The sequence below is a fragment of the Martes martes genome (assembly GCF_963455335.1).
Source record: "Martes martes genome assembly, chromosome: 1".
In the NCBI taxonomy this organism is placed as follows: Eukaryota; Metazoa; Chordata; class Mammalia; order Carnivora; family Mustelidae; genus Martes; species Martes martes.
The window spans coordinates 8,825,184-8,838,663 of record NC_137888.1 but is presented as its reverse complement, the minus strand read 5'-3'; the positions used below and the strand labels follow the sequence as shown (position 1 = coordinate 8,838,663).

Sequence of the window (13,480 nt, the reverse complement as noted above, 5' to 3'; positions counted from 1 at the left end):
GAGATGAACCCTACCCCCCACCTGTGAATCCACTCATAGGACCTTTTTTCTCCCATTCTGTCTTGAGTTTAAGCAAAAAGAGGGACGTATGACCATAGAAGCAGTTACCGTGTCTAAATAATTTCATCGCATTTGAGGAAACGGCAAACATTCTCATTTTGCAGTGGATGGTAGGCGCACGCCCAAGAAAATTACTCAGCCCTTGTTTTCTTCCTTTAGGGGTTTTCCTAAAATAGTTCCGTCGATCCAAATGCAATGCATCTCTAGCACCCATCGACTCAACACCCTCCGCTTTGGCTTTGGGAAAACTACCACCGCTCCAGCCCGCAGACCACCGCTCGACTGAGGGGCGGGCTCCAGAGCGCGCGGCTCGAGGGAAGGGGCGGGCCCGGGAGCGGGCCGTTACGAAACCTTCGGGAACAGACCGCCACTCCTCGCAGGGGAGGGACCAAGGGCTGAGGCCTCGTTCTCTAGAAGTCGCAGCACTGGATCCCAGAACTCAGGGCTCTGTGGCTTCTCCGTGTCCGCGCCTCTGCAGCGCGCTCCCCGGTGGCCCACAGCCCGGTCCGCTCTCCAAGTGCCTCCCCCGGCCATGTCGTCCTGCAGCCGCGTGGCGCTGGTGACCGGGGCCAACAAGGGCCTCGGCTTCGCGATCGCGCGTGACCTGTGCCGGCAGTTCTCGGGGGACGTGGTGCTCACGGCGCGGGACGAGGCGCGAGGGCGCGCGGCCGTGCAGCAGCTCCAGGCCGAGGGCCTGAGTCCCCGCTTCCACCTGCTGGACATCGACGACCTGCAGAGCATCCGCGTCCTGCGCGACTTCCTGCGCAAGGAGTACGGGGGCCTCAACGTGTTGGTCAACAACGCGGGCATCGCATTCAAGCGTAGGTCGGGGGTGGGTCCCTGGGCGCGCCCAGAGTTCGGGGCAGAGAGCCGCAGGCAACCCCCACTCGCCCACTCGAGTGACCGCGGAGCGCAGCGCCGGCTCCTCAGGACTCTCTCAGCACTGGCCTCGCGCGGCTGGTTCGCTTTCCACGGAGTCGCCGGAGCGCTTCGCTTTGGCGCAGGGCGGGCGGGGCGCAGCCCGGGGCCCTCCCCGGGCGGTCTGCTGTTGAGCTTTGCCAGAAAACCGGCCTCCTGGGAGGGGGGCCACGCCTTGCTAAGCTCATCAGCTTTCTGTCTAATGCAAAAAAAGAAAAAAATTTTTTTTTCTTTGCAAAGGGTCTCCGAGCTCACTTGGGGCTTTCGCTTTCCTTGAAAGGGTGAATTCATAGATGCCCGGAGGCATCTGCTCGGGACAGGAAATGAATCGCGGAGACACGACGGGCGCGCACTGTGCACGTTAGTGGACTTGAGATTTTGTTTAATGGAGAGCTTTGATAGGCTCAGGCAGAAAGGAAGCGAGCCTTGTTCCCTCCCCCCGGGGAATTTATGTTTGTCATCAAACATACATTTTAAGTGTGATTTTATGTAGCATCTTTGGAGGGGAAAAAAAGTCAAGGAGGTTACTTTCTCTGTTGCTCTATTGAGAAAATCAGTTGAGCTGCCTTGTGCTGGGCGTAGAAATAGGCCAACCTCATTTACCAACCTAGTGGGGAAGAGAAACCCAAGAGCCAGAGCAGAACTAGTGCGAGGCCTCGACTGATTCCCGCCCCGGCCTTGACCCCTCACCCAGGCCGTGCATCGCACCTCCAGCTCAGCCTGCGGGCTGCCTGGGAGCGCCGGCGGGAAGGGGCAGGCACCCGCTGCAGCGGACCTCGGCGGCCGGTGGAGGGGTCGGTGGCCAGCTGCTCCGCTTCCGGGAACTCAAGTCGGCTGGAAGCCCCCGCCCCCTGCACAGTGTGGGAGGTGCACGAGCAGCACCTGCGCTGAGGCCTCCTGCCACACCTGCTGAATCACAATTTGCGTTTGAACAGAATCCCGAGGTGCGTCCCATACCCGGTCGGGATTGAGCAGCGGCCAGGAAAGCCGGGAATTCTCAAAGTGTGGCCAGACCGGTAGCTGCCGCGTCACCTGGGAACGCGTTCGAAATGCACGTTCTGGAGCCCCAGCCCAGACCTCCTCCGTCCCCACTCCGGGGGGTGGAGGCCAGAACGCTGCGTTTGAACCCGCCCTGCAGGTGCTTCAGAGACACGCCTGAAGTTTTGAGAACTACCGACCTAGGGGTTTAAACATCGTTTTAAAGTTAGCTTGTTTTTTCCTGTAGTTAAGAGATAAGATGCGCGTGTCGTGTATATTTCAGGGGGAAATGCGTGACTTTGTTTCCTTCTCTTTTGGGAAGCGGATGATCCAACGCCCTTCTACATTCAAGCTGAGATAACGCTGAAGACAAACTTTTTTGCCACAAGAAATGTCTGCATCGAATTGCTGCCGATAATAAAACCTCATGGTAAGTCCAGCCACGTGGATCGTCAAGTTGTATCCCTCGACAAGAAGTGGGCCGTGGGGCTGACCTTCGGGAGTGACCTAGGGATGCCATTTCTCTGGGTGTGGGACACAGAAAACTGCACTGTTTTCTCCTAAGAGTTCACCTGCACATTTCAGCTTTAAAAGGCATATGGTACATGGCAGTGCTCTTGGGTGCCAAGTCACAAACTCAACCCTAGAATAATAGGGAAGTCCCCAAGGGCCTCTTGGCCTCTGAGCAGTCTCACAGGGTCCTTCTCAGCTCCCCAGGGTGGTGGGGCCACCCTAGCTTCTTTGGGGGCCTGAGGGAAGGCTCTTTTTTTTAGCATTTTTATGACTTTCCCCGTGTTCCTTTCTTCACGTCCTCAAGCTGATGCAGAAGCTCGCAGAGAAGTTTTTCTTTATTACAGAATATCTTACCCACACTCCCAAGTATTCAGTCAATAACCTTTATGACTTTTTCATTACTTTTCCCACAAATAAAGGGGGGCCTACCCTAACCCAGGGTGCTGGGGACACAGTGGGAAGCACCGTGGACAGGGAGAATCCTGACCACAGAGCACTGAGTCTAGTAGAGCAGACTGTAGTTGAGGAGGGGTGGCAGGGGCAGAGAAGGCTTCCCTGAGGACCCCCTTCCCCCAGAAAGGCAAATGGGACTCTTTGGAAGAAGAACTCTATGGTTCTTACTAGAAATGTGCTTTTCTCGGACAATTATCATACGATCTCACTAACAGGTGGAATTTAAGAATCAAGGCAGGGGATCCTAGAGGAAAAGAGGAAAAAATGAAACAGGACGCGAAACCAGAGAGGGAGACAAACCATAAGGGACTCTTAATCATAGGAAACGAACTGAGGGTTGCTGGAGGGGAGCGGGGGTAGAGGAGTGAGGTAACTGGGTGATGGTCATTGGGGAGGGTATGTGTTGTAATGAGCACTGGGTATTATCTAAGACTGATGAATCACAGACCTGTACGCCTGAAACAAATAATACATTAAAAAGCTTCCAAATCTCAGACAACCAGTCAGACTAGAAGGAGCAGTGTCTAGAATTGCTTTCCTTTTCCTGTTATGCATGCATTTTAAATTAAAAGAACCGCATAATAAAAATGTGCTTTTCTCAGTTTAACATTTTGAAGAAAGATGATCTCTAGTGCCAATATCTTAAAAAATCTAAAAAGATGCATGGTGAGAGTTACACCTGAACTCCTGCCCCTACTTGCCCAGTTCCTATCCCCGACCTCTACAGGCAATTCCCTTTATCCTTTCCTAGTGGGCTGAGCTCCCACTCAACAGGCAGAGTGGCAGGTACTGGCTGAAGAAAGCCTTGGGTCCCAGTGCACGGAGATGGTGAGTGCCCAGGGCCAAGGGGATGGAGGTTTGTTTTGTTCTTTCTTTCTTTCTTTCTTTCTTTCAAGTAGACTCCCTGGAGCCCAACTTGGGCTTGAACTTATCATCCTGAGATAAAGACCTGAGCTGAGATCAAGACTTGGACACTTAACTGACGGAGCCACCCAGGCATGCCCACAGGGTGGAGTTTTTTAATGCAAATCTAAATGCATATTTTTTTGCTCTCTTTTTTACACAAAGAGAACATTAAGTATAAAGTTTGCCGCTTTGCTTTCTTAGTATATCTGGGACTCTTTCTAGATCAGGACAGAAAGCTTTATTTTTATAGCTGCATAGTATTCCATTGCAAGGGTGCCTTTTACCAAGTGTCTGGAAGTCTTCTCTCAATGGGCTTTAGAATCCTAGAATTTGAAAGCTGCACAGTATTAAAGAAACCTTACATTCCTGGGTCTTCATTTTACAGAGAAGGAAACTGAGACGCAAAGATGTGAACACAAGGGGCACCTGGGTGGCTAAGTGGGTAAAGGCTCTGTCTTCAGCTCAGGGTCCTGGGATCGAGCCCCGCATCGGGCTCTCTGCTCAGCGGGGAGCCTGCTTCCCTTCTCTCTCTGCCTGCCTCTCTGCCTACTTGTAGATCGGTCTCCCTCTCTCTTTCCCTGTCAAATAAATAAATAAATCTTAAAAAAAAAAAAAAAGATGTGAACACAGACAGGTAGTCATAGAGCTGGAAACAGTATTCAGGTTTCCTGACTTCGCCCCTCAATCAAATCCGGATAATTAGTTCCAGGGAAGGGAAGGATCATTACGCCAAATGATTGCAAACCAAGCCTTTTTGAAAGATAAAAGGTGGCTGTGGGGAGGGTGAGGCTCAGGCAACAACCAAGAGCAAGTGATGACTGGCTTTAACCAGTCCTCTGTAACAGTAATTCCCAAAGTAGGAATCTGGTTTACAACACACTGAGAATATTTTTACCGAAAAACGGTAAAACTCAGCGTTCGCCCGGAGGGCAAAAGCTGAGGATTATTGCCTCCTGGTTTGTAGGGAATCACTTTCTCCCCCAAACAAAACTGACTTAAAAGCCACATTTTATTTAGTGTTACATTATCTTTAAAGAAAGTCATCCCTCTTCCTCATTTAAGATTCTGAGGGACTGGGGCGCCTGGGTGGCTCAGTGGGTTAAAGCCTCCGCCTTCGGCTCAGGTCATGATCCCAGGGTCCTGGGATCGAGCCCCACATCGGGCTCTCTGCTCAGCAGGGAGCCTGCTTCCTCCTCTCTCTGCCTGTCTCTCTGCCTACCTGTGATCTCTGTCCAATCAATCAATCAATCAATGAAAAAGATTCTTAGAGACTAGGTTAATCAAGTGTTTGCCCACTAGGGGGAGCTACTTGCACATGCTTTCTAAGAATGGGGGTAGGGGTGGTTTCTGGACCAGTGGGCCCCCTAGGCCCTCAGCAAAGGGGGGTGTGGGTGCAGCCTTTCTTAGGGCTGATTGGAACCATCTGGCTGTAGAGAGGGTCACCCCTTGGCCTCTCCCAGAGGCGTCCCCTGAGATCAGAGAGGACACCTCTTACAAGTTTTTAATTTCCACCAAAGGCACAGAGTGGGTCCTATAATTGGTGTTTCTTTTCTCCTTTTCCTTTTGAATTCAATTCCTTGTGGCAGCCAGGTGATTAAGAACAAAGTCGTTTAGAAAGTAATGAAGAACACGTCATCAAAGTAGTAGTATTGCCGGCCAACCTATTGAAGTGAATCTGATTACAAGAAAATCATACCTGGGATGTCCTGGTGGCTCGGTCAGTAAAGTTTCTGCCTTCTGCTCAGGTCAGGATCCCGGGGTCCTGGGATCAAGTTCCTCCTCCAGCTCCCTGCTCAGCAGGAAGTCTGCTGCTCCCTCTGCCGGCCGCTCTTCCTCCTGCTCGTGCTGTCTCTCTCTTTGAGAAATAAATAAAATCTTTAAAAAAAAAAATGCTAATCCAAGTTTACAAATAATGGCGCAGTCTTCAAAAAGATCATTGTTAACTACTTAGATTAAAATAGACTAAAGAGAGAGGTGCCTGGGCTGCTCAGTTAAGCATCCGACATTTGATTTCAGCTCACTCAGGTCCTGATCTCAGGGTCGGGGATCAAGCCCACATTGGGCTCCCTGCTCAGTGTGGAGTCTGCTTGGGATTGTCTCTCCCTTTCCCTCTGCCCCGCCCCCAACCCCCCACTTTCTTTAAAAATAAATCTTTTTAAAAAGTAGACTAAAGAGATAGACTACTAAATATAATCCATGATCCCACATGGGAGCCTGGATGAAAAGAAACATATATGGGGCGCCTGGGTGGTTCAGTAGGTTAAAGCCTCTGCTCAGGTCATGATCCCGGGGTCCTGGGATCGAGCCCCACATCGGGCTCTCTGCTCAGCAGGGAGCCTGCTTCCCCCTCTCTCTCTGCCTGCCTCTCTGCCTACTTGTGATCTCTCTCTGTCAAATAAATAAAATCTTAAAAAAAAAAGAAACCTATAAAAGGAAGATTATGGAGGTAATTGGAGTCCTTTGAATATGAACTGTACTTTAGATAATAGTTTTATACCATGATAAAGCACTTGGGTGCGATCACTCTGGTGGTTATGTAAGTAATACCCTTGTTACCATATATATACTAACATGTTTAGGGCAAAGTTTTATATTTGTCTGCAGTTAAGAAAGCAAATGTGGCAAAATGTTAATAATTGAGGAACTTAGGTAAAGGGTATATGGGTGTTGATTGAACTATTCTTGCAACTTCTCTATAGGTTTCAAATTTCTCAGTTAAAAGTTGGGAGGAGTGCCAGGGTGGCTCATTCAGTTAGGTGTCTGCCTTGGGCTCGGGTCATGAACCCGGGGTCCTGGGATTGAACCCCACGTCAGGCTCCCAGCTCTGCAGAGTGTCTGCTTCTCCTTCTCACTCTGCCCTTCCCCCCACTTCTCCTCTCTCTCTCTCTCTCTCTCTCTCTCACTTTCTCTCTACGTAAAGAAATCCGTATCACAAGAGGAGAAAATTACCGAATGGTGTTAGGTACGTGGAGATAAGTGAGGTGTTCCTGTCCAAGACTGAGGTCATCTCTGTGTAGGGTTGGTCCACAAGGATATCTAGTAGAATGTGCTACACCCTCCCCACACCCCCACTCCCACCTCATCTCCATGGTGAATGAATGCCACTCCGAAAATGCAGTAAAATCCAATTAACCTGGTGCACCTGGGTAGCTCAGTCAGTTAAGTGTCCAACTCTTTTTTTTTTAAGATTTTATTTATTTATTTGACAGACAGAGATCACAAGTAGGCAGAGAGGCAGACAGAGAGAGTGGAGGAAGCGGGCTCCCCGCGGAGCAGAGAGCCCGATGTGGGGCTCGATCCCAGGACCCTGGGATCATGACCTGAGGTAAAGCCAGAGGCTTTAACCCACTGAGCCACCCAGGCGCCCCAAGTGTCCTGCTCTTGATCTCAGCTCAGGTCTTGATCTCAGGGTTGTGAGTTCAGTCTAGCCCCATGTTGGGCTCCATGCTCCATAAGTACCATGGAGCCTACTTAAAATTAAAAAAAAAAAAAGTCTGATTGTCCTGTTGGATGCACAGGGAGTAGATTCAAGATAATATGTAAGAAAAGAACTCCCTAAATGTGGTGTTTGATGCTGGATGAACTGTATAAATTCACACACTTACTGGTTTTGGGAATTTCCACCAATACTTCAAATAATCTTATAGTTTGGGGCCTGCATATTTTTTATAGACCTAACGGTGTCTTTAGTAGCTGTGAATTATTGTTACTATGAATATTAACTCATTAATTACATTATACTTACTTTTTGGCTATGGGCTTAGAAAAGTGATGAAAATCAAAACTGGGATGGAGAATCAACCCACTCCATGTGTGAAAATAGCCATCATTAAGGGTAGACAAGGCTTTACCTCACCCTGATTTCTGGTACTTGGAAATAAAGAGGTGGCTGCCCTTGGCCCTAGGAAACTGTGCAAACCAAGAAATAGCTTTAATCCTCAGGGTGAGGGTGCTGTCTCTAGGAAAGCAAGCTCACAGGCACCTGGAGTGTTTGTGGGTGCAGGGGGATGTCTTTATAGAAGCACCTGGTGATTTCGCTACAGACTTACCTCCTCCTCACCTGGTGAATACTCACTGCTCTCTAGCCCCTGTTGCTGATGGGAATGCGTCCTTCCCTTTGGGGGAAGAGAGCACGAAATAATGTCAAAACCCACTGGTACCTTCTAGAGTCATTCTTTTTTTTTTTAATCGGCAGTTAAACCTGCAGTATGAATCAATTACATGTTGGGTATTGTTTATGTGTGATACGCTTCCGTGTTTTTACTGTTCTGTTTCAGGCAGGGTGGTGAATGTTAGTAGTTCGGAGGGCTCCAGAGCTCTTGAAAATTGCAGCACCGATCTACAGAAGAAGTTCCGATGTGAGACGCTCACGGAGGAGGACCTGGTGGACCTCATGAAGAAGTTTGTGGAGGACACAAACAATGAAGTGCATGAGCGGGAAGGCTGGCCCAGCTCGGCTTACGGGGTGTCCAAGCTGGGGGTCACGGTCTTATCGAGAATCTTGGCCCAGCGTCTGGATGAGAAGAGAAAAGCTGACAGGATTCTGCTGAATGCATGCTGCCCAGGGTGGGTGAAGACGGACATGGGAGGGGCTCATGCCCCCAGGACTGTGGAGGAGGGAGCCGACACCCCTGTCTACTTGGCCCTGTTGCCCCCAGATGCTACCGAGCCTCGTGGCCAGCTAGTCCGTGACAGAGTCGTCCAAAACTGGTGAAGGTCTGCTTTGGTGCTTAATAAATGTTTGTGGAATGAATGAATGAATTCTGTTGTAGTCTGCTTCTGTTTCTGTCCTTGGGGAATGTCGATTAAAATCTCCCTGGGGGGCACCTGGGTGGCTCAGTGGGTTAAAGCCTCTGCCTTCGGCTCAGGTCATGGTCCCAGGGTCCTGGGATCGAGCCCCACATCGGGCTCTCTGCTCAACAGGGAGCCTGCTTCCCCCTGTCTCTCTGCCTGCCTCTCTGCCTGCTTGTGATCTCTCTCTCTCTCCGTCAAATAAATATATAAAATCTAAAAAAAAAAAAAAAGAAAGAAAGAAATCTCCCTGGGAGAAAGCGTCTTGTTCTAGAATCAGGCTGAGAAATTTTGCTCTGTCCGAACTCTGGCCTGAAAGGGTGAGGAACCTGGTCTTGTGGTTCCGCAGTGTCGGAGGGCATCATCGGGATCGCCCAGGGTTGGGGCCCAGCATGTGCATTTCTGGCAAGCTCCCAGGTGCTGCTGGTGCTGGGACGGCAGTTTGAGAACCGCTGGTCTAGCAAGAGCTCTCGGGCCGTGGAGCAGGTTACAGCTGTGTCCCAGCCACCCCTCGATGATTCTGAGTTGTTAACTCCCGAAGGATGTGATTTATCCCGTGTCCATAGTTCTGCAATCCTACTTTGTATCACAGTCTGTTTCATTATATTTGAGCATGTTTTCATTGGTTCTGATGAAGCAGGATGGCTTGAAAGACTCAGGGAGAATGTCCTTTTTTCCATTGGGGTATGATTTCTTCCACACTGGGGTTTTCACTTGGGTTTTGCATTCTGTGTTCCCAGAAGGTTTGCAAAGTTGCTCTGCACCTTCTTTCAAATTGTTCCCGCCTGGGCGACTTTGTCCAGACCATCTCTTTGCTCTGACACGTACAGATACCTTCTCCCTGACCTATTCCTGCTCCTCTCTGGGCTACAGCTCAGGGGGACCCTTCAGATGCCTCCCTGAGCCCCTTTTGTAATCTGACGATAAGCAACTCCACATCCACTGCTTTCAAATGGGATTGCTTTTGTAATCTGCCTCCTGGCTTCTGGTTATACCCTGTAGGAAAAGGACTTGGAAATTAAAGAATCTTATGAAAGAAAAGTATAGGTGTGAAGAACATTAGCTAGGGAGTGAAGACCTCAGAAGGAACGGCTAGCCAAACAACAGAAACACAACAGGTGCACAACGCACAAACTACAAAGGAAAGAAACCACAAATTTACCAAGTTTATGATGGGAAGTTCACCATGAGATATAGCAGGGTTGTCGCTCGATTAGAACCACAAAGATCATGTCATATCACCTGACATCAGCATTGCAGAAATAAAGGATAAGACTATCTTCCTTCTGAGAAGCCGCACAGTATGGAAATGCTCAAGGTTTCATTTATTTGGGGGAACCAGGACTCTGCAGGTAACCCTGCTACTTCTGATCTATCACAGCATGCAAAGTGCTTCTGGACTCTCCAACCCATCAATGGCAGTAGGGCAAAGTGTCATTTAGCTCTGACAACCCACACCTCACTGCTTCATCCACTTCAGGTGGAGGGACATCTGAATCCCACCCAAAATGCATCTCACTTCCTTTAGCCATCTCTATCTTGCCGGATTAAATCCAGCTTGCTCTTAATATTTGTCTAGGACCATAGCTCCCAAGACATTTTAATGACTTCTTGTCTGGCTCTAAAAACATTTTAATGGTTTTTGATAGGTTTCCTCGATGTCTGTCATACTCTGGTCTCCCAGCTTCCAGAACCCTGCCAATGATGGGCAGTAGCACCAGGACCACAGAGCACTTTCAGGTTCTGCCTAATGGAGTCACAGACAGGAAATGCGCAAGTAAACAGGCCAGTTCCTTTTATCTCTTCTCCCTTTTTGGTCTCTAGCCACGCATCACCTTGACATTTTGGGATCAGCGTGTACCCGCTTAGAAGACCCTTAATTGTAAGCTGCTGACCAGAACAGCAGGTCTCATGTTTATGGAAAGGTCATAGGGGACCCTTATGGGTCGGCCTGCCCAGCACCCTCCTCCCACTGCTTCCTCCCATGTTTGGAGCTACAACAGCCACAAGGTGACTTTGCCCTGCTAGCCTCTGTTGACGGTTCCAGCTGTAGGCCTGTCTTCTAAAGAGACGGACCAGCTGGACTGGATCAGGGAACACTCAGAACTGTTACTGTGAGTGGCCCTGCCCCACCCCACATTGTCTAAGGTGCAGAAGGAACCAAGTATGTGGCTGGAAAAAGAGGAAACCAATTTTCAAGAGACGCACTTACAGAGCGGCCCCAAGAGGAACTGTCCCACCTCCACACAGTGGCACCCCTTACGTCAGACTGTTTCTGAGATCAGATTCGAGGAGATGCTCCCTGAATCCTTAAAAGAAATATTCCTATTCCTTAAGCTACTTTGAATTATGTTACTGCTTGCAACTGAAAAGAATCTAATACATGTGCATGAAAATGGTTCATGGTGTGCTGTAGTGAAAGAAGAACTACGTTTAGAATGAAAAGGAAAAAAAGAAAAAGAATTAAAAGAGTTGAGAACCATGGCATACTAGGCTATATGTTATGCTTAATATTTTCCCTGTGTTGTTTTAGGTATTTCTTACAGCGTCCTTTGAGATAGGCATTAATATCATTTTTCAAATAAGGAAAAAAGGCTTGGAGAGTCGATTAACTTGCCCAAGATCACACAGCTAAGAGACAAGAGCCAGGATCATATCCAGGATTATCTAATGGCAGTTCCTTGGTTTTTCTTGGTGCCTAGAGCTTGGCACATTACTTCTAGTAATATTGCTAGTGCGCCAATATTACGAGTCTAGAGACCAGGGCAACTCCCTGGGTATAAAAATTAGGGGAGATGATACATCAAATCCAAGTGTTTTGTAAGCCAAATGGTTATTAGATTCCCCACTTAGCCTCTGTGTGAACTTTTCCATAAAATAGGTAAATGAAATACGGTTTTTCAATGTGGTGTATTTTAAGTGGATTATCCCATTCTGTGTGTTTTTGAGACACCAAATGGAGCCAGCGATCCTGTCCGAACCAACTTCTCCGTGATACACTTTTCTAGGTTGATACAGGCATGTTAAACCCACACGTAGTATCAGCTTTAGGCCTGGCCTTTGGGCTTCTCCCTCACCTACTGAACTTCAGCAAAGAGTGTGACAGACCAAGATCCTGAACAGTGATGTAGCGTGGAGATGAAACCGGTGATAATGACGATCCTGACAAAGGTTTCCTTGTTACTGCAAGTCAGCCACAAAGTGGGCACAGCATCAAATACAGAACCACACAGGACTCTGTCCAGATGGGGTGGTGGAGAGTCTATAGAAAAGGCGGAGTTAGAGGATCACCAGGATTTGCATATGGAAACTCAAAATGTGTTTACCCAGCCAATCTCTCTAACAGGTGGGCCAGCCTGAGCCAGAGAATGTCACGTCTGATTTATAACCCCTTCTTTATGATCAGAAGGAGTAAAGATTAAAGTTCTGGTTCAAATTAAATCTGAAATGCCCTGATTAATGTGTTATTATGTCAGGAACAGGCTCTATTTATATGTCTTGAACAGATAAGCACAGCCTAGGAGACTTTAAAGAGTGACAACTTGACCCACGGAAACAGATTTCGTGTGGGAATAAACTTTCGAATCTTAATGCTGTACATTTACTGTCAATCCTGATTACACATGTAGTGGCTTTTTTAAAAGGGTTTATGATACTTGAATCTGTCAAAATTAATTTAAATGAGCTTTCCACACACCTGGAGTTCTTTAGCGATAGGTGACAAATACAAGGCATACATTTTATTTAATGTATCAGGACAAAGTTACACATAGTGGTTTTGACGTGAATAGACTGGTTCTCTCTTTCAGTGGGGAGTATAAGCAGTTCTTTCATTATTAGATGCAGTGTGGAGTGTGGCTAGAGTTTGAGGAACTTAAAACAAAAAAAAAAACCCACCTCACCTCTTTGGCAGCTGTTTTTGTAAAAATAGAGTTTCTCATATCTTCATCAGGAAACCAGCTTCGTAAAATTAATTTTCTCCTAGTAAATGCTCCATCCTTTAGCTTTCCTGAGCTTCTACTTGAAGACCACTGCTAAAATTGACCATTAGAAGATTCACATCTGGTGCACCTGGCATACGCCAAATGCAGATGGAATTAGAATCAGAAGCCTGGGCAAGCCAGGGAGTGGTCCAGCATCCCAAACCATGAAAATATTCTTGGTGATTTGTGGGCAGTGATAGATCCCCTTGGGAATCTGATACAAAATATATACCCTTTTCCAGAAACATATACACAAAATGTTGTGTACAGCTTCGAAGTGTCTGTGGACCTCCCATTCCCACCTCCTAAGTCTTCTACGGCGGCCTAGCTTTTAGGAGACCCAGACTAGATCTGAAAATCCCTTAAGGGGCTGTCAAGGGTTAAATGGTCAGAGGCCTGTGCAGAAATTACTACCTCCACCAACAGGTGCCGCTGCTTTGGTTGGCTGGGAGCCCCAGCTGGTGCAATCAGGATGCACAGGTGAACTCTGCCTGACTCCAGTCCTTCAAGGTGCCTCTGGCCCTGCAGCTGTCAGGCCAGGTTGGGTGGGTCTGAACTGTCCAGGTCCGGAGGCTCCTGACGACGGCAGGATGGGGTTAGGGTTTATCTGGAAATATCAGTGCTCTTTAGAGCTGACTGAAGTCTCCTTTCTGAGCCAGAACCCACATAATGAAACTCATTCCACGAATTAATTCCCTTGCCTCTGATGCCAAGGGCCAGAAGGGTGCGGCCTCTGGGGGCGGGGACGACTTAACCAGGTCCCTGGAACATCCTAGGGCCCCAGCGTGTATAGGATTCATTTCACCTCCTCCCCGAGGGTTTGGGTGGGGTCCCAGTGAAAAGAATGGGGTGAGTCGGATGCCATCGGCCCTACTTTT

At 48.4% G+C, this 13,480-nt stretch overlaps 1 protein-coding gene across 1 annotated transcript; it reads left to right on the top strand.

Moving 5' to 3' along the window:
- Positions 1–240: 240 nt before the first annotated feature.
- CBR3 (carbonyl reductase 3) lies at positions 241–8,588 on the top strand. The gene is made up of 3 exons (XM_080803292.1): positions 241–881; positions 2,279–2,386; positions 8,106–8,588. The coding sequence occupies exons 1-3, from the start codon at positions 593–595 to the stop codon at positions 8,540–8,542; spliced, it is 834 nt and encodes a 277-aa protein (XP_080659418.1). The 5' UTR covers positions 241–592; the 3' UTR covers positions 8,543–8,588.
- The last annotated feature ends 4,892 nt before the right edge of the window (positions 8,589–13,480 follow it).

Coding starts and splice junctions, on each gene's coding strand:
- CBR3 (XM_080803292.1), top strand. CDS start 593: ATGTCGTCCTGCAGCCGCGTGGCGCTGGTGACCGGGGCCAACAAGGGC. Junction 882..2,278: donor CGCGGGCATCGCATTCAAGC/GTAGGTCGGGGG, acceptor TCTTTTGGGAAG/CGGATGATCCAACGCCCTTC. Junction 2,387..8,105: donor GCCGATAATAAAACCTCATG/GTAAGTCCAGCC, acceptor GTTCTGTTTCAG/GCAGGGTGGTGAATGTTAGT.